This window comes from Gasterosteus aculeatus, chromosome X (genome assembly GCF_964276395.1).
Source record: "Gasterosteus aculeatus chromosome X, fGasAcu3.hap1.1, whole genome shotgun sequence".
Classification (NCBI taxonomy): Eukaryota; Metazoa; Chordata; class Actinopteri; order Perciformes; family Gasterosteidae; genus Gasterosteus; species Gasterosteus aculeatus.
Genome location: NC_135698.1, coordinates 4,751,960 through 4,770,528, shown reverse-complemented (window position 1 = coordinate 4,770,528; position 18,569 = coordinate 4,751,960). Strand labels below are relative to the sequence as shown.

Genomic DNA, 18,569 nt, shown 5'->3' with positions numbered 1-18,569 from the left:
ACAAACCTTTGTAACGTGCCACAGAGGGGTGACTGAGATCCCGAGCTTCGGACCTTAGTATTCCGGAGACGGGGAACGTCTGTTTGTGACAAACATTTACATTTAGATGACACATTTATATTATTTAACAACTGTGTTACTGCCAAACATTATCCTTGGAAAAGATATTGCATGAATTTACATGAATTTCTCTGTAAATGTTTGAAAAAGTGACATGAATATTATCATGCTTTTTTTCTTCTGATAATGCTAAATGTACTAAAACTGCGCAGGATTTTATAACATGCATTTTGCCCAATATAAATGGCATGTGTAAATAATTGGCAATTCCCAACAATTTGGTTGATTTGGGTTAGGGTATTTGTTTGGCTCCTGTTTGCATCTAACCCGATCATTTTTTCTCTCTGTTGTCCAGTGGGTCGGACAGGGAGCGACAGGGACTAGAAGCCAAGGAGGGTCCACCAATTCCCTGAAGACACCACCATCGCCATGATCGCACACACACATAGACATACACACAGCCTCAGGGTGGTAGAATGATGAAGATGATGGACCTGCAGATGACTGAAATGTTAATAATAATATAGTGTTACTAACAAGCAACAACAGTAGAAGCATCAGCTAATAGCCATTCCACTAAGCTGGTGTGCCATTAGATTGACAAGTTTAAGTGTGCTAAGACCGCTGCAAATCCTCACATCTTTTGTTCCTCTTCACAACCAAAAACCACTTTAACTACATTCAAACTGATCTACTAGAGTGCTTTTAATTTGACATTTTTGAGCTGTTGCTGACTGCTTTAGAGTTCGACCTTTTGAAACATGTTTCGTGGACCAAAAATCATTAATTTCTAGCTAGTGGTTGTGCTTTGTATGAGTAATTAACTTTAACAGATGCAGTAAGAGTTGGACAGGTGAGATTTAGAAAGGACAGACAGGGCATCCCTGTTCAGCTCCCTTTCAACATTTGTTTCATGCAGACACGATAAAAGGGGATTTTCTTTAGTCAAAGTTTTAACTCTTTTTGGCAACTTTCTCACAGAACACTATATACAAAGATGTAAAGTGATTAGGGTTTTCTACGTCAATGTTTAACGCATTGCACAGACAGAACAAAAAAGGGGGTTTTATTAACCACCTGCTAAAATTGACATACTTAGTTAACAGGGTGTGGTCAAAATGAAGAAAACAGGTGTTGGTGGTGTCTGCAAAATGGCCTTCTGGCTAAAGAGCAACTACTAATGTTTCCCACTGACACATTAGCATGCACAAAACATTCTGGTGTTTGGTCTGAGACCATATTCCTATTAAAATGTTTACATGGCTAATGCCAATTAGTTTTCCCCTTTACATTTAACTGTAGCTACTCTGATAAACGTAAGCGATGACAGATTTTCCCGCTTTTTAACATTTTGTATTCAATTTTTTCAATGCCCTTCTTAAAGAGGTCAGTGTTTTGAAATTTTCAGCAATGTTGATGTGCTTTCACATCTTCAAAATTAATCTAGTGAATACACTAATACCATAACTGATGGTAAAGACAAATCCAAGAAAATAAAGTTTGAGAAAACATTTAATACTCCCTGATGAGTGCAGATGAAAATATGGTCTCACTTTCAACTCCAATGGTGACGCTTTGTCAGCCAGTGCTTTTTGGCATTTCTTTTCAGGTCAGTCGATAGTTCACACAGACTTATTTGTCCCCCGCTAGACATGTCAGTTATGGCCAAACACACTCTTTTCTTAAACTAAAAACCTAAACCTAAAAAATAAATTCCCTGCTGTTCATCTTGAAAAGAAACTATGCATGTATTGGGTCCTTTTGACGGGGGCTTTGGAATCATAATAAATACATAATAATGACTATATCTTCCCCTTGCTGTGAAATCTACTTGTAACAGGACTTCCTATTCATTTAGACCACACCCTGCTTTTGTTTTAATAAAGCCAGTGTTTGTTGTTTTGAAATTCAGACTAATGCTAGTACTGTTTATGTCTTTGTATTAGACACTGTAACAAATAGCAATGGTAATTTTGTGTGTGTTTGTAGGGTACACTGCATGCATCATTTTTTAGTAATTTTTTTAAAATCTCTTCTGCGTAAACATCAGATGTATTATGAGCTTAAGAAAGATTGTGTAAATTGTCCATTCAGATGTTGTTAATAAATATTTCTCTCTCTATATATAAATACATATATACAGTATATAAACAAACGGAATGGGTTTATAGTGAGTGTGAGGGGAGAGTTCAAAAGAGAGATTGAATGAGACAGAGGTATAAACACGCACATATCCCCCTCAGGCCTTTCCCCCCCAACCTCACACCTGTGCTGTGAGCTCTCCCAACCCACTGCTGGGATTGAAAGTCATTTGAAGAGCTTCCGACAACACACACACCTTCAATGGGGACATAGAGGTAGCACACAATGGGGGTTGAAATGCCAAAAGGCAAAACGCCCACATGTATCATGTTGCTTGTGTAAAGACTCACAGTAGTGATTTGGATTCATTGACACATTCACCTAGTAAATGTGGAATATTTAGCAAGCGGCTGTCTGCTAAACTACCTGGAAACCTTTTATAGAAGAAAAGGGATTGGTACATTTGCACACTCGTGTTCTTCAATTTTACTCCCAAATCACCCCGTCACTCCCAGATTCATGATTTTGCAAGTTGCATCATTTTTCAGTCTCTCAGGTCCAAGTTTATCAGCAGTTGAGGTGCAATCTGGCAGCCGCAATTATAACATCGTCAAAGATTCTTCAAGCAGCATTTCCGTGTGCAATGGGGGCCTCCGGGCTTTTTACAGTGACATAAAGGAAAATAAACAATTTTTTCAGGGCCAAGATGGCTTTCAGTACCTTTCCCCTGCGCCAAGTGAACTCATGCGGCTCCCTATTTTGGCTTCAGGTTTTCCAACTAACGGCCTCGTCAAAAAGCCAAAAGCCAACATTTCTCTGTAGACCTGCCATAGATCCAATCATCGGGATGCTACGGCTTTTTTTGCTCCAGGTAGAGAGCTTTTAAATATCAATGTATAGAAAAGTCGGTTTCTGTAACCATCTAACATCTGGATTCATTGGCATGAACACACGGTGGCAATCAGTCATGAAGTCATAAAATCAGTATTTCTTCTTCATATTCTGCAACACATTTCCCAGCAGCCATTTTGACACCTCATTAACGGGCTATCGCTGGTGAACGGCAAACTCAGACTCCAAACAGCAACCATAGAACAAGGAAACTGGGCTGGTATATGTAGTGAATGACTGATCGCTGGGGAACCAGTGGGCGGGAAGTGAGGGAAAATATGGGGCAAGGGCAAGGAGTTGGATGAGACAACGTGCAGAAAAGTGCCCTCTGGAGCCAGAAGAATAATGGTATGATAAAACAGCAGATGCCCATATGGGTACATGAAGCCACCATGTGGCCAGATGTAAATTTCAAAGATGATGAAAAAAGGCTTTTCTTTTCCCTGCAAGAGACGTGGTTGAGTGGCACTTTGCTTTTTGACCTGTTATAACCCCTCACACTTTAATCTTTTACTTTTCCCTCTCACAAACACCCTTGTCGATTCAGCGAGCAAAAACATAAAGAAAGGAAACTGAAGCGATTCAACAAGATTTCCCTTGTTCTCCGGAGGTTTGAGAGTATGACAATGCAAGGAGGAGATCCGGGAGATAGCTGAGCCAAACGGCGAGCCAATAAAGCAGCAGCAGCATTCAATGTGGAGTCCTGAGTGTTGTTTGGGTAATATTCCGTTTGAGACTCCGCCTGTTACCAATACAGTGGGACGACACTTCCATTTTCAGAGCGTACAAAGTGGCCTGAGGAGGAAGGGGAACTGAGAAATGTTTCCACGACAATGCCAGATAAAACGGACTGGAGGATGCAGAGAGAGTGTTTCTGCTGATGGTATTAATCAGTCACTTAGATTCAATGCGCTGGAAAGCAAAAACTTCATGTCTTGTCATGTCTACAGTACATCAGGATGTACTGTATGTAAAGGGGGGGTATTTTTTGTTTCTCAATCTTTTAAGTTCCACTGATGTATTTATTTAAATCAAAACATCGAAACAAACAAATTTCACTTGAAATAAGTATGTTTTAACAAAACATGTTTTATTTACTCAAGCCATTCTGAAAACGTTGTACCACATGAAGGGACTTAGGTCTCTGTGTGATGACGTTGATACATTTACACACAAATATGTCCTTGTTCAGTGTGTATTACCGTAACAGCAACTAATATGATGGTCGTCATGATACCAGACGCCCTCCGTTATTTTCGATCGAACAGTAATACAAGGGGTTAGACCATTCAACACCTGTTCTACAATGTGTCTTGTGGCTGTGCCGAGACTGACATATCGGATACAGTTCCCCACCGCAAAAGGTCAAGATACAGAGGGGGAAATATTCTGAATGTCGGCTGCACTTGACTTCTCCTTCAAGGTGGTGGTTTAGTGTGTTGTCCATGGTTACTTTACATCATAGTCCAACCGCCCTCGCTGATGTGGAACTACATCTGTTCAAATATTCTCTTCAAAGCCCCACAACTCCGTCTAAAAAAACAAACAATTTCACTTCACAGAACACGGGAGGATGTAAAACAACACAGCTCACAAAATCCAAACCAACCTCTTTCAGTTATTCCCAAACTAGGCAGAGCAAATGTTGACTCAGCTAGTACTACCGCTTACATTAATCATAATCTTATCAATCATGGCAGGGTGGGCGTTTCTATTTAAAAAGTCCACACGAGGACCCAAATAGAGTCGACCTTCAAAAAACACATCACCGTTGTTGTCACTGTTAACAAGACAGCGGCCACACAGGTCAGGGGTAGCTGCAACGGCAAAGACAGAGGACAGCTGTTGCTCGGCTGAACTCACATGGCCAATTGTTACTTGATGACGGTTGAATCTTTTTTTTCCACCGGTTGCCATGCCATACGGTAGAATAATTGTCTTGTTACTAACCAGTAATCAGGAAGCAGGAATCAGGAAACATTTATTGCCTATATATATATGTCAGACATACAAGGAATTTGACTTGGCGGTTGGTGTGTAACAGCAGACAGTACGACAATGGACGACAGTGCACAAGGAATAAAATAAAATATAACGCTATGGGTTAGTAGTATAAGGCTATGGGTTAGTTTAAAATAAAAGAATAAAAGTTAAAGTGAAAGATATTTTAAAATTAAAAAATAAAGTGCACCAGCGAACAGGAATTGACAAAATGACGAGTGAAAAGTAACAAGTGAAAGTGAAATGTGCAGTATGAAAGAAATTGACCGGTGGAATGTCAGAGTCAGTCAGTGGGGGACCGGGCTCTGTTGATGAGCCCGACTGCCGACGGGAAGAAACTGTTTGTGTGGCGGGAGGTCTTAGTCCTGATGGACCTCAGCCTCCTGCCAGATGGAAGGGGCACAAACAGGTTTTGTCCGGGCTGAGAGGGGTCGGCTACGATCTTTTTAGCTCGCTTCAGGGTCCTAGAAGCAAACAAGTCCTGCAGGGACTCTCTGCAGAGCGGATGACACGCTGCAGCCTGCCCTTGTCCTTGGCTGTGGCTGCAGCGTACCAGACGGTGATGGAAGAGCAGAGGATGGACTTGATGATGGCCGTATAGAAGTGCACCATCATCGTCTTTGAATTTCTTCAGCTGCCTCAGGAAGAACAACCTCTGCTGAGCCTTCTTGGTGATGGAGCTGATGTTCAGCTCCCACTAGAGGTCCTGGGTGATGATGATGAACCATTACCAATAAAACAGTAGAAATTAGTTCATAACACAAATAAATAAATAAATCACAAACTAATAACATCTTATACGAATATGTCCTGTTAAATAGGATGAAAATTTGCTCTACATATTTTATCAAAATAATAGATAGCAACTAAAGAGTGCTGAAAAATGAATGGAAAAAAACTACGCATGGAAACAAACCAGATGCAGAAGCTTCCACGTAGGGGACAAGCAGAATTACTTTACAGACTGATGAAACATTAACGTCTAATTTATCGTTGAGATTTAGTGACTATGAAAAAAAGTAATGAAATAAAATGGCCTGAGATTCCTGCAAAAAGTGGCAAAGTAATGAATTGTTAGTAGTATTTTAGGAAAGAGCTGAAATGATGTTAGTGTTGACTCAAGAGCACCACTGAATCCTTCGTATTTAAAGTGTCATAGGTAGGTAAGTTGTACATCCCACAGCTGACATTTAAGATAAATATTCTGGATTACACTCACCGTCATAATATTGGTAATATTGTGGCTTCAGTGGAATCTAACTCATCGGACTTAAAGAACATCATGCTGTTTTTTTATTAAATTCTTTAGTTTGGGAGGGAGGCTTATCTTTGCCATCTTCTGTGAATGAAGACACTGTTCATTCTTTGCGATTGTGTTTGACCTACTAATAGAACGGATGAGAGGGAGAGGGAGGAGAGCTGTTGGGGAGAGAAGGTCAGACAGTACTGAGAACACCCCAATTAGAAGCACTTAGTTGAAGCTGTGGAAAAAAAATTCAGTTTTAAAACAACAAAAAAAGCAAACCTTATCGGCAATGAGATTACAATTACAAACATGAGCTAGGATGCACACAAACGTGAGCACATACATACCGTAATGGCTCCACCATGCTAATGGTACCGCTGTGGACTTCTATTGTCTTCTGAGTTGGGAGTTACTGACTTGTTTGTCGGGGTGGAAATGCATAATCAGTAAAATGAAAATAAGAATAACACGCATTGCCCTCACACAAATAAGCATTACTACCAGACATGAAGGGAAAAAAAGCCATTGTGAGTGATTTTATCGATTAAAAACCATCTTTTCTCAGACGGGTTTCTCTCTTTTTAGCACCTAGAGAAAAAAGGCACAGAGTGTGTATTTTTAGAACGTGCCTCAGAACGCGTTGAGAATAGATTGACTTATGTAGATGAGATCATGAATTTTTCACATCTGCTGGCAAATCGGAGCGCCTCTGAGCTCCTGTGGTCGCTTTCAGCTGTCCACCAGAGCTGGCAGTTAAGTAGATGGAGCCAAGCCCCGAGGGGACCGGCTTACAGTTGGCAGACAGCATGCTGGAACAGAACCCAGCTGCAAAATCTCAGACTGGTCACATCTAGCATTCGTAATAAGCCGCATTTTACAAATATCCCACGAAATGATTTTGTAAAGTATCTACGTAATCACGAACAAGGATGTCAATAGGCCACAGGTGGAAGGGGAATGGATCCCCCATCAGAGATCTCTCAGCCAGAACAACATTCAATTCAATTCAATTCATTCTATTTTGTATAGCCCATAATCGCAAATTACAAATTTGCCTCAGAGGGCTTTACAGTCTGTACACATACAACATCCTCTGCCCCGAAACCCACCATCGGCACAGGAAAAACTCCCCAAAAAATGAAAAAACCCTTGCAAGAGGGAAAAAAGGGAAGAAACCTTAGGGAGAACGTCAGAGGAGGGATCCCACTCCCGGGATGGACAGACTACAATGGATGCCATGTGTACAGAATGAACAATGTATAATACATGCAATTCCTATGACAGAAATTATTCAAGTAATTGTGAGTAGTAAGCCAGGCGCACAGCAGGACCACTGCAGGGGCAACCACCATCAGATAGAACCACCATCCACAGAAGCCTGTGGGGAGGGAGAGCACAGAGACTTTAGGAGAGGGTAATGTTGGTTTACGAGTACAGTAATATGATTAATATCATATTAATATATCATATTATAATATAAAATAATAATGATGATGATGATGATGGCAGCAGCAGGCGTCAGCATGGCCACGGTAGGTGTCAGGACCAGGGTCCCGAAGGAACCACGATCTACGGAGACTTGATAGGGGAGAAAGCACAAAAAAAACATTGTGTGAATCAAGGTGTCAACTTTGATTTATTTGTCACTGAACTGCCTACTTCATTAACCCCACTTCAAGACACCAAGACACAGCCTGGCACTTCATTTTTAGGGAACTGCAGACAATTTTAAAAAGTGTTATCTAGGGAGGAAGGAGAGATAGCACACTGCATCCTGGTGTTCTTTTTTCCAATGTCCAATGTCCTGTGTGGAAATATGCAGACGGAAACATAAAGCCCCACTCGAAGTCCAAGAGATTTTTTATCAGTGTGGCCACATGGGGATTGACAGTTGCTGCCTTCTTATGGACTAGCTTCCCCTGTCCTTGTAGACACCTGGTTGTCCCTCTTTCTGAGTTCAGCCCAAGGAAGCGCTAATATGCAATATAAGAAAAAAATATTATTCTCATCTAACATAACGTGTAAGTATTTCAGACTTTAGTAATTAAGTGCAGACTTAGCATGACCCCTAGTCAGAATGGGCACTAGAGACAAAATAAAGTGACAAAATTGTTATCTGTTTCTTCAAGTAGTTGTTGAGGTGTGGTCTAAACGGTTGGAACTGGATGCAATGCTCGGGAACATGCACACATGCGTATGTGGGAACATGGATTAAATGTGCGTTTACAGCTATCATCCCCCTGGCTTCTATGTTGAGAGTGAGATTAGTATACAGAAGCGGCATTGCATTACCCACAGGTTCTGCAGGAATGTGAGGGAATCATGGTTATCAAGGAAAGACTCAGAGGAGGTATAATACACTGGAGGATTTCAGTATTTGCTAAAACTCCCCTTGGACGTGACATGTTATATAATACTCCAGATTGTTTATCAGCTATAAACAAATAGAGCATCAGTATAGTGTATATTAGCAAGGAAGAGGATGATGGATGGTACACGTTGTGAACCTCTGAGCTCTTGTCTGTCGCTCGCAAAATGTCGCACGTTCTAAAATCCTGCGCAATTTTACTACATTTAGCATTATCATATGAACAAAAAAGCACGAAAATATTCATATGGTCACTTTTTCAAACATTTAGAGAGAAATTCATGTAAATTCATGCAATAACTTTTCCAAGAATAATGTTTGGCAGTAACACAAAGTTGTTGAATAATATAAAAGTTAAATGTAAATGTAAATATTAAATGTAAATCTAAATGTTAAATTTAAATGTGCTGCTTCCCATCCTGCTAGCTTTCTCTGGAGTACACTGCCCTCTGGTGGTCTTAGGGGAGACATCATTTCCAACTTTGTTCCAGGTCAATTTAATACAAAATGATACTCTAAAAACTATTGAAAAACAAAACAAATGAAATGTATGAATAAAGTCTTAGAAGATAAACCAACACAAACGGAAGAGGGAAATCAGGGCCTCAAAGGCCAAAACCATAGACCAAACTCCCCACACTAACTCGAAAATAGAGTTCATCTTACCTAAAAAAACAAAGAGAGACAAAACTGATCTCCATACCTAGGCAAAAAACAGAGGAGGAAACAAGCATTTCTCCAAAGATGATCTACAAAGAAGCGCATCTTAGATTGTTCGTTAATCACAGTTTGAGACTGCTTAAATTTGGGACCTTTGTGTTTGGAAGATAATCGGATAATAAGTCTCCTCAGTATGTGACTAAAGGTGTTGTGGAGTTGGATGGGAATGCCATTTTTTAGGAGACAAATGGTTGTAATATCCAGCTGTTGGTCTGGTCTTGTTTACTAAGGTAGATGACGGTACTCATATGATGCTTTGGTACAATGACGTTAAGTATAACAGTTGGATTATTATTTTTGCCAAACAAATATCATTGTTGCCAATACACAACTGAATGTAATTCATTACAAACCTGCTAAAGTTGCACCCAACATGCTGTTATGTCACAATTTTTTTTGCCCATGTTTGATTGTTAAAGGAACACTGATATTACATGTCAAAATCAATACTATTAAACGGTATAAACTGCTGAGTAATGGCTTCTGAGAGAGAGAACCCCTCCTGATGACATTTTTGTGATGTCATCAGGGTTATCACTTGTCACTTTGTCTCTTGTCTGTTACTTGTTTGTTAGTGCACTTTATGCTTAATACTTTTCTTTAACTTTTTAATATTTAACATTTTTTAACTTTATTCCCTTGTTTTATACTAACCCATAGCCTTAGCCTTATTCTACTAACCCATTGCACTAGCATTTCATTACACTTTATTTTATTACTTGTGCACTGTTGTCTTGTCTGTCTACTGTCGCACACTAACCGCCAAGACAAATTCCTTGTATGTTTGACATATTTTGGCTAATAAATGTTTCCTGATTCCTGATTCCTGATCTAAGCGTGGACAGAAAGCCTGCCCAACAGTTGGGGGTAATGCATTATGGGACATCTAGTGAAGATAGCATGACCCAATAATACGGACTAAAAGTCAGGATATCTAAGTGTCTGGTGTTCTGCTTCTAAACAAGCTTTTTAGTCATTCGCAGATCTTTTACCTTTAATCTTAAGTGTAAATGAATGAGCGTCCCCTTACAAATATGTACCACTAAAAATAATAAACCATCTTTAAAGCAATTGTGTCCTTCCTAATGTTAAATTTTTTGTTTATGTTAATGTATGGAAAATGGGAAATAAAAGTTTCAAAATTGTGAGTGAAATGCTTCTTTATCAGTGTCATACTGTGTATGCAACATTTGGTATGATATACACAATAGTGTTTATTACTCTACCCCCATCTAGTGGAATATACTTGTAATTACAAAGCTGAGAAAGCTGTACACACTCAATTGGCCACGATGTACTCATTTTTTCCAACAAATAAATAAAAATGAATGAATGCAACTGGAATGTGCATTCAAAAAATATCTGGGTTTGAATCCTTTAAAGATTCCCAATCCCTTTAACCTCGTGTTTTTTGGAGGTAGGCTTTACTTCCCAATGGGTACCACAGACCCCTATGCTGAGGGTAAAACTGTTAACTGTAAAACTGTACTATTTGAAATACCACGTCTGAAACATATAATTTGTCATCATTTAGAAGTAGCTCTCATAAAAAGTCTGAAAGCTCTTGAAATGATTTAATACACAGGATGTATGTTATTATATTGCCGTTGATCAAAAAGAGTCAAATGACATTGTGATTTTCACATTTACATTTTTTTATTTATTTTTTATTGTATTGTAAAGGTGATTTTTTTAGAAAGTAGGGCCATAATACGGAGGCAAAGAAATACAAAAAAGAGGCCTGAAAAAGAAAAGAGTGAGAGTAAGAGGGCAAAGAGAACATCGACAGAAAAAATAACTTCTTATTAAAACCAAAAAGATCATCATAAAAAAAGGATTTTACAGTAACTTTCATGGTGGCAATAAGATAGAAATTATACATTTTATTTAATAAAACATCATTGCAGTGAGATGAAACTGAGGCCCCAGTAAGAGTCTTACTGCGTGATGGATTTTGCATCCCACCTGTCTCCGTCCGCTTGTGTTTGTCAGGCAGTCATTCCAGCAACGTGTTTAAAAGACAACATCTACAGCAGGGAAAGCATGATGTCCAAAACCAAACAGAATCATATTGCATATGCTAACGGAAGATCCTCCGACAAAAGTGAGCAACGTCGGGGGTTTAATGCTACGTCAGTTGAAAGGACAAAGCAGTACAGTATACAAAGACAGTATAAAACATCTCTATTTAAACGCACCTACCTATTAGGGAAAGTGATTTTTTCTTTTAGTACTTACATTGTAGTGTCGTTTATAAGTGTTGGTTATATATAAGAGCACATCCACAAGTCTTTTGAAACTGCCTGTGTGAGCGTCCATCCATGTCTTGCAAAAAAAAAGAAATCCTTACATTTTCTATTGTTAAGGATTTCTTGTCCTCAATAAGGGGACAGTTGGCAACTTAAATGCTACTCTTCTTCATAGAAATGCTCTTTTCTCGTGATAAACCATCTTTCACTGGGGACATGTTCTCTTTGGACTTTTTTTGAGCTGATTCTTACAAATATGCATACTTAATAGGCTTCTTTTTAGGGGTTGAATTCAACATTTTTTTTGCAGGACACAGACATTTGTCTCTGATACTTTCACCGTTCTAAATGTAAGCCCTGGTAACTAAATGCCTACAGCGGCTTTACTAAACAACACATTATCATCTCCTCCTTTCCTCCTTCCTTCGCCTCCTCTTACCTCAACTCTCCTCTTGTCACTAAAAGTTTCAAACTAGGCCATCCTCTACCCCCCTCAACTCTCAAAACGCACAAAACGCTTCATCAAACCAATATTTTCCTGTCTCAAGCATTTAACCTGGCGCCCCCCCTCCCCCCATACTCCCCCTCCTCTGATGCTCAGTAGTAACACCTTTTCAGCCCAACCCCTTTAGCAGGGATGGACGTTACAGGCGCGGACCTCCTTCCGGTCCTTGCAGCCAACCGCCATGGCACCTTTGGCTCTTTTCTTCGCCACCATGAAGCGCTCCTGGATCCCCCCCGAGCACGCTTTGGTGCAGTCCGTCCAGGCGGTCCATGGCTGCATCCTGCAACCTGAAACAGAAGTGTCTCAACCTGGGGGTTTCGTGCATTTAAAGTCAATGTGACTGATTGTTCCCAACAAACCTGGCTGCTCCTCGGCCACTGAGTCTCTTCCCTGTTTTCCTCGTCTCCTTCTCTGACCTCCTCCTGCGCCTCCGACTGCGCCCCTACTTCCTCCTTTCGTCCGGCACTTTCGGATTTTGCACTTCTTCCTCTGGATGGTCTCGGGACAAGCGCTGCCCCCAAACTGCGGCTCCAGCTTGACCATACGGGTGCGGATGGTGTGTCCTTTGCCGCAGGACTTATTGCACTCAGACCACTCAGACCACTCAGAGACCATGCAATCGGCGGCTGGAAGGGAGAACGAAGGACAAACAATTAAGTCAAGTCAAGGAACTAATAGAAGCACAGGGAACATTTTGTGGCATATTTATTCTAATAAGATCTCAAAATCACATTTGTCACTGGTGCATGTTCCAATTTGAACGGTCTCCTCTGCCCTTCCCTCTAGCTCTCATTCAATTATTAGTGAAAACTCAAGGGACCTTGTCTGAGATTCAGGGTTGATGGAGTCACATGCAGTAATCTCATCCAGATTGGAGTATTATCAGCCATTACCATTATGAATGACCACAGGATAATGTGAAATCTTGTTGTTCCAACGCACACTACGTAACCGCGTTAGGCGTTAGGCCTAAAAAGACGGACTACAGCAGAAAAAAAAATTATTTCGTCAAATTGTCATAAATAGCATATAAATGATTGATCATCCAAAAGCATTTTTTGTTCTTGGTTGAGTTCAGATAGATGCCAAATTAAAGTAAATTCCCTTAATTCCCTTTTCTGAGATATTGCAGACACACAACCAGGAAGTGAGACAGGCAATAAATGAAAAAAATGAAAAACTGTACAAAAGAATGGCATTTCTATCATTCTGTTAGTAAACGAGTGGCTGCAGATACTCACGGCACTCGGGCAGCATGCACTTCTCCGTCTGCTCCAGCTCCTCGGAGCACCCGGCGGGATCCGACTTCAGCATCCTCTGACGTGTTCGTAAGCCCCGCCCACACGTCACGCTGCAATCGCTCCAGTCGGACCAGGGCGACAGCATGCACGGAAGGCTATCTGCAAACAAGCACGCAGGCTACCGTTAAAAAAGGCTTATTATTACTTATCTCGAAAAACACACAAAACCTAACATGATAGAACTCATTAAACTACCAAACACAACAAACGTTGGCTGTAGTGTACAAAGTGTTGCGAACAAACTGGGTTGAGTGAATAAAAAATTGGTGTCAAAGAGAAAGTCGCTCTCGTGATGGTTATCTCTGACCAATCAGTGTTTTAACTTGGACCAAACGATAGCATTCGCTAATGGAAAAAGAAAAAAACAAACTTCTTTGAACTCATCTGAACTGCCTAAGGCTGGCGCATGCTTCTGCGTCTGCGTAGTTGCGTCGACACACTCGTTTCAATTCATGATTCTAAAAGTCTTGCGTGTGTTGCAGAGCAGTTCACCTCCAGAACAACAGGTGGAGCAACGTGTTTTTGTTGAAGACAACCTAGAGAGTCACGTCTATTTATTTATTTATTCATTTATCATAGACTTTATTGCCCCGTGCATCGCCACTGCTGCTTTTCTTCGCGGACACATTTGTCCGCTATTTTCCTCCACTACTTTGTGCACCTTTCGACCGGCAAACCGGTGTTTGCGGAAATCTCCCTTCATGAATCCAACTCGCTTATACAACCCGTCATTGGCGGGTTGTACAAGCGGGTCATATTTAGGCATTTCTTTCGACAAAAGTTCTTCAATCTGATCCGTTCTCTCGTAAACATTCTTTGTTTTAATAATGGCAGTGTCGGGCTATGAAAGCGGAAATGTGAGACTCCGTAAAGGATGTAGTTAGCGGACCAATCGCAGCCTGGTGCGCTGCGGGAGGCTTGCGTCGCTTTCGACGCAAATGGGTCGACACACACAAAGACGCAAGGAGCTGTGAAAAGGCACGCAAGGGACACGCAAGGGGGTCTTGCGTCTGCGTCGCTCTGAAAACGCAGAAGCATAAACTAGGCTTAAGTTAAATGTGCAGCGAGAGGGTGTTTGTGCCGGACAACCAAAGACCCTCCAGGCGTTCCTGAGATATCGCTATCACGTGGATACGGGATGAACGAGGGGGCACATTGACCTTGGACCACCAGCATCTATATTTTGAAGAAATTCCCCTGCAGGGCGTTCCTGAGATCTTAATGTTGAGCTCTGACGCATTAAAAAAACAAACAAACGAACAAAATAAAGAGAAAAAACAACACATTTCACTCACGGCATTCTGGCATCATGCATTTCTCCACTTCTGCCACCTCGGTCTTGCACATTGATCCGTCTATAGGCGGCATCTTCACCATGCGCTCGCGTCTTCTCATGCCCAAGCCGCAGGTGACGCTGCAGGGGTCCCACTCAGCCCACTCAGTCACCACGCAGCTGCTGGGTGCTGCAGAGAAGTACGCCGCACCAAAAACACATTTAGTGGGTCTGCCCATGTTCCGCCACGAAGACGTCCAGTTTTTGGAGTACTGCTGCACTCCGCGTGCCTAAATGAACCGCGCTAAATTCAAGTAAATTTTCGCAGACTCACTGTCACAATAACCTCACAATACATAACCATTTCCTACCATGTACCTATTTAGAAAAGGAAAGACAAATAGTAATGCATTTCTCTTATTATATATACAGTATGTACCCAACTCACATATGTACAATGGGGAAAAAACTGGTGACAAATTAAAGAGAATGAAACATATTATTAATGAAAATAATGATTTATTTTTTAATTCTCAACACAATCAGAAAAGCACTCACAGCATTCGTCGTTGACGACACACTTCTCCGTCTCCTCGGTCTGGAGCTGGCAGAGCGAGCCGTCCTCAGGATACTGTTTGACGTAGCGCTCTCTAGACCTCATCCCCATCCCACAGGACACGCTGCAGGCCGACCAGCTGATCCATTCCGACATCATACACGTCGATGGCTCTGTCCACCGGAGAGTAGCAAGAGGAAACATCCTCATATTAGAGCCATTTCTCTTTGATGTTTTATTAATGAAAGGTTCTGGGTTTGTGCTTAAGCTGTGAAAACCCCCTAGAAGAAAAGGATATCATAGCTGGTGTATAGATGTAAAGAGAGGACAGAAACAGAAAGATTCTGATCCAGACAAGCTTATTGCAGTGGACTGGAGATTCTGCAAATTGAAAATCTGTTTCCTTGCGTGTACCCAGTGGCAGCCACGATGAGAGGACTTATTTTTATGATGAGGATGGGAACCTTAGTGGTTCCCTCCCCTGAGGATGTTATATTCTTTGTGAATTTAAAAAAGGATATAGTTTATGAGTGTCACGTTGTCCTCCATGTGGTTACACTCAACTCGTATCCATCGTATAGTCCGTTATTCTGGATTTCTCTACCGGGCAGATTCTTCTTAATGTTCTCACCCGCTCTACCCATGCGCCACCGTCGACCCCATTTTCATGGTCTTTGGAGCAATGAGCGCCATAACGTCTTTCTTGGTTTGGTGATTATACACAGATTAAAACACAGCAATGCTCACTAAATGGACCTGGATCTTCCCCCGTTGGCTTCGCCCTCAGAGACTTGTTTGGACCCAGGTGCTCCAGCCACAGGACATTCCTACCTACAATCAGCACCGGACTCCTTTCTAACAGCTTCCTGGATTTCAGTCTGTAGAATCTTCTCAGAGCTGCCACTTTCCAGAAATAGCTCCTTCTCAGAATCTGCTTTGGCTTTCTTTTTAATAAGGCAAGTTGCCTGAAGGACAGTCCTATTCACAGCATGGGCCTGAGGGACTGGAAGTCAATATGTATGTCTGCTGGCTCATATATCAGCTAAAGAGCATACTTCAGCTGCACTGGCGTTAACAAGGCTTCACTTTCCTGTATTTTATATCACTATTAGCCTGCACGGTCCTACGAGATTTTCCTATCCCTCACTTAGAGAGAGTCACTGTAAGAGTCTAACCGTCTAATAAGCCGTCTCAGTGAAGATGTCTCCTGAGGGGGGGGCACGAGTACTGATACTGAGAGTGAGTCAAGACGATGTGATTGTGACATAATAGAAGAAGTGTTATTAAAATTGTATTGAGAAATCACCTGAGAGCGGCATTGCTTTCCAGCTGTGGCCTAATTAAGCAGAACTGAGCGGAGTACTGATAAAAGATATGGGTGTCTCCGAGCGCAAATGAGGCATCCGGAGAGCTGATTCCCAGGAAAATTGATCAATTCTGGGTGTCGTACACTGACCCCATTCCACCCCATGCTAACTGTGCGCTAAATGGAAACAAAAGAAGGGTTCCGGAGTAATACAATATTGCTGTTATATATATCGCTGTATGGGTCGGAGAGAGTTTGTATGTGTGTAGCTCAGCCTAACAGTCTGAGCTGCACTCGTCCAATAACTGGTAGACATCACATTCGGTATCCAAATCACAGATGTTTACGCGGCGGGATTAGGGATTTGTATTTTGTGCTGGATAATCTTGGTGTAACCATATCAATTTAAGGTGTGTTTTGGTTTCATCTGTTTCACCTGTTCCCTCACACACACGCTGCATAATCCTGCACAACAATCCTAACAGCTGCGCAATGGTTGCACAAACAATTCCACTAAACTGTGAACATAGAAATGAGGCAGCAGGTTTGTGTTTCCACCTGCAGATCGGCCAAAATGAATCATCCTCTTCAAGTTTTCACGACGAGATAAATACCTAAGCTTTAACCTGCTTATTATTTTGAGGGTTCACTCATCAAAAAAGAATACAATGGTATTCTTATTCCAATTATGTCCAAGGGTGGCAGAAGACAATGATAACAGTGAGTTTATAGTCATGCAATGGAGTTTGGGAGTAAAAAATAACCTCTTCACAGCATATTGTTTGAAGAGTTTAGTGAAGTGTACTTAAAACAATAAGTCTCTTATTGATACAGAAGTTAGTGACCTTTTCTATATATTGCTCTTCTTCAAACAAACAGTTTTGTTGAAAATAATAGCAGTCCCAGATCACTAAACAGACCAATCACTTTTTTTGGTAGATATTATATTCCTACATGGCAAATGATGTACTAGTACAGGGGTCTTCAACTAAAATGTGAAGAGGTCCAGTTAGAGAAGCATTTCTAGAAGCAAAGGTCCGAAAGATCAAACTGTGACTACTAAGAGTGATTAGACTTGTATCAACATTCGCATGTAATCAATACACGACAACAAATCAAATGAATTCAGTATGATTCTAAAACTCTTTTGACAATATGTATTGTCACGTAACAAAGAACTGAACATATATGTGTGACTGCAAATATAACAATGTTCTCTCAATTAACTAAATAAAAGTAGGGTTGCATTTAAAAAAAATAAAATTCAGAAAAACTGAAAGAGCTAAGCTTGAATTTCCCCTGCTTCACATTCGTACTCGACAGTCTCAGCAATAAGCATAAATAATCAATCCAAACACATTTTAACAATTTCATAGAAATCACTGGTTTAGTGCTGCAGTGGGAAATCGGTACAGAAACGAGTCCATCCATCATGGATTAAATGCTCTACTTTTGCTGTCCATTTCTTCCTTATTTTTCTCACCAGTCTCTTTCTCCGTCTCACTGGTCTTTTTCTCAAATTTCGCTTTCTTTTTCTTTCTACTGTCTTTTTATTTGTCATTTACCGCTACATTGCTCGTCTGTCTGCAGTCGATGTACATACATATATATTAATGCAAAAAGGAGTTGAAATTAATTGTTTTTCCCCCTACGCATGGCAGTTCCGCCCCAACAAGTGCTAAGACATAACCCAAAAAATATGGGAAGCTCTTAACTTCAACTTGTACTTCTTATATGTATATATAGTGTGTGTATACACATTTGAATGTATATATGTTTTTACCCTCAATGCTGCATCCTGGCCCCATGCAGGGTTGGAAATCTTGCGTGTGGGGACACGGCACACTGAGGTCCAGCTGGGCTTTCAGCATCCTCTGCCTCATCCTGCGTCCCTTTTCACATGTTGCGCTGCTACAGGCTGACCAGGGAGACCAACCCGAGTAGATGCACGTCTCTGGTGTGTCATCTAAGTGAGAAACACAGGAGTTAACAAGGAAAAAGAGCCATTATG

At 41.0% G+C, this 18,569-nt stretch overlaps 2 protein-coding genes across 2 annotated transcripts in view; one reads left to right on the top strand and one right to left on the bottom strand.

The window, feature by feature from the left end:
- The window catches only part of LOC120809472 (synaptotagmin-9), a 43,384-nt gene extending 41,200 nt beyond the window's left edge, over positions 1–2,184 (top strand). The window contains exon 8 of the mRNA XM_040163295.2: positions 416–2,184. Within this exon, the coding sequence (XP_040019229.1) occupies positions 416–493 (78 nt within the window). The 3' untranslated portion in view covers positions 494–2,184. The remainder of the gene's footprint in view (positions 1–415) is intronic.
- Positions 2,185–11,005: 8,821 nt separating this feature from the next.
- Positions 11,006–18,569, bottom strand: part of LOC120809314 (spondin-1) — a 66,784-nt gene continuing 59,220 nt past the window's right edge. Inside the window, exons 11-16 of the mRNA XM_040163021.2 lie at positions 18,342–18,524; positions 15,255–15,425; positions 14,719–14,886; positions 13,364–13,522; positions 12,482–12,748; positions 11,006–12,409 (exon numbers count right to left, since the gene is read on the bottom strand). Coding sequence (XP_040018955.1) covers positions 12,246–12,409; positions 12,482–12,748; positions 13,364–13,522; positions 14,719–14,886; positions 15,255–15,425; positions 18,342–18,524 — 1,112 coding nt within the window. The 3' untranslated portion in view covers positions 11,006–12,245. The remainder of the gene's footprint in view (positions 12,410–12,481; positions 12,749–13,363; positions 13,523–14,718; positions 14,887–15,254; positions 15,426–18,341; positions 18,525–18,569) is intronic.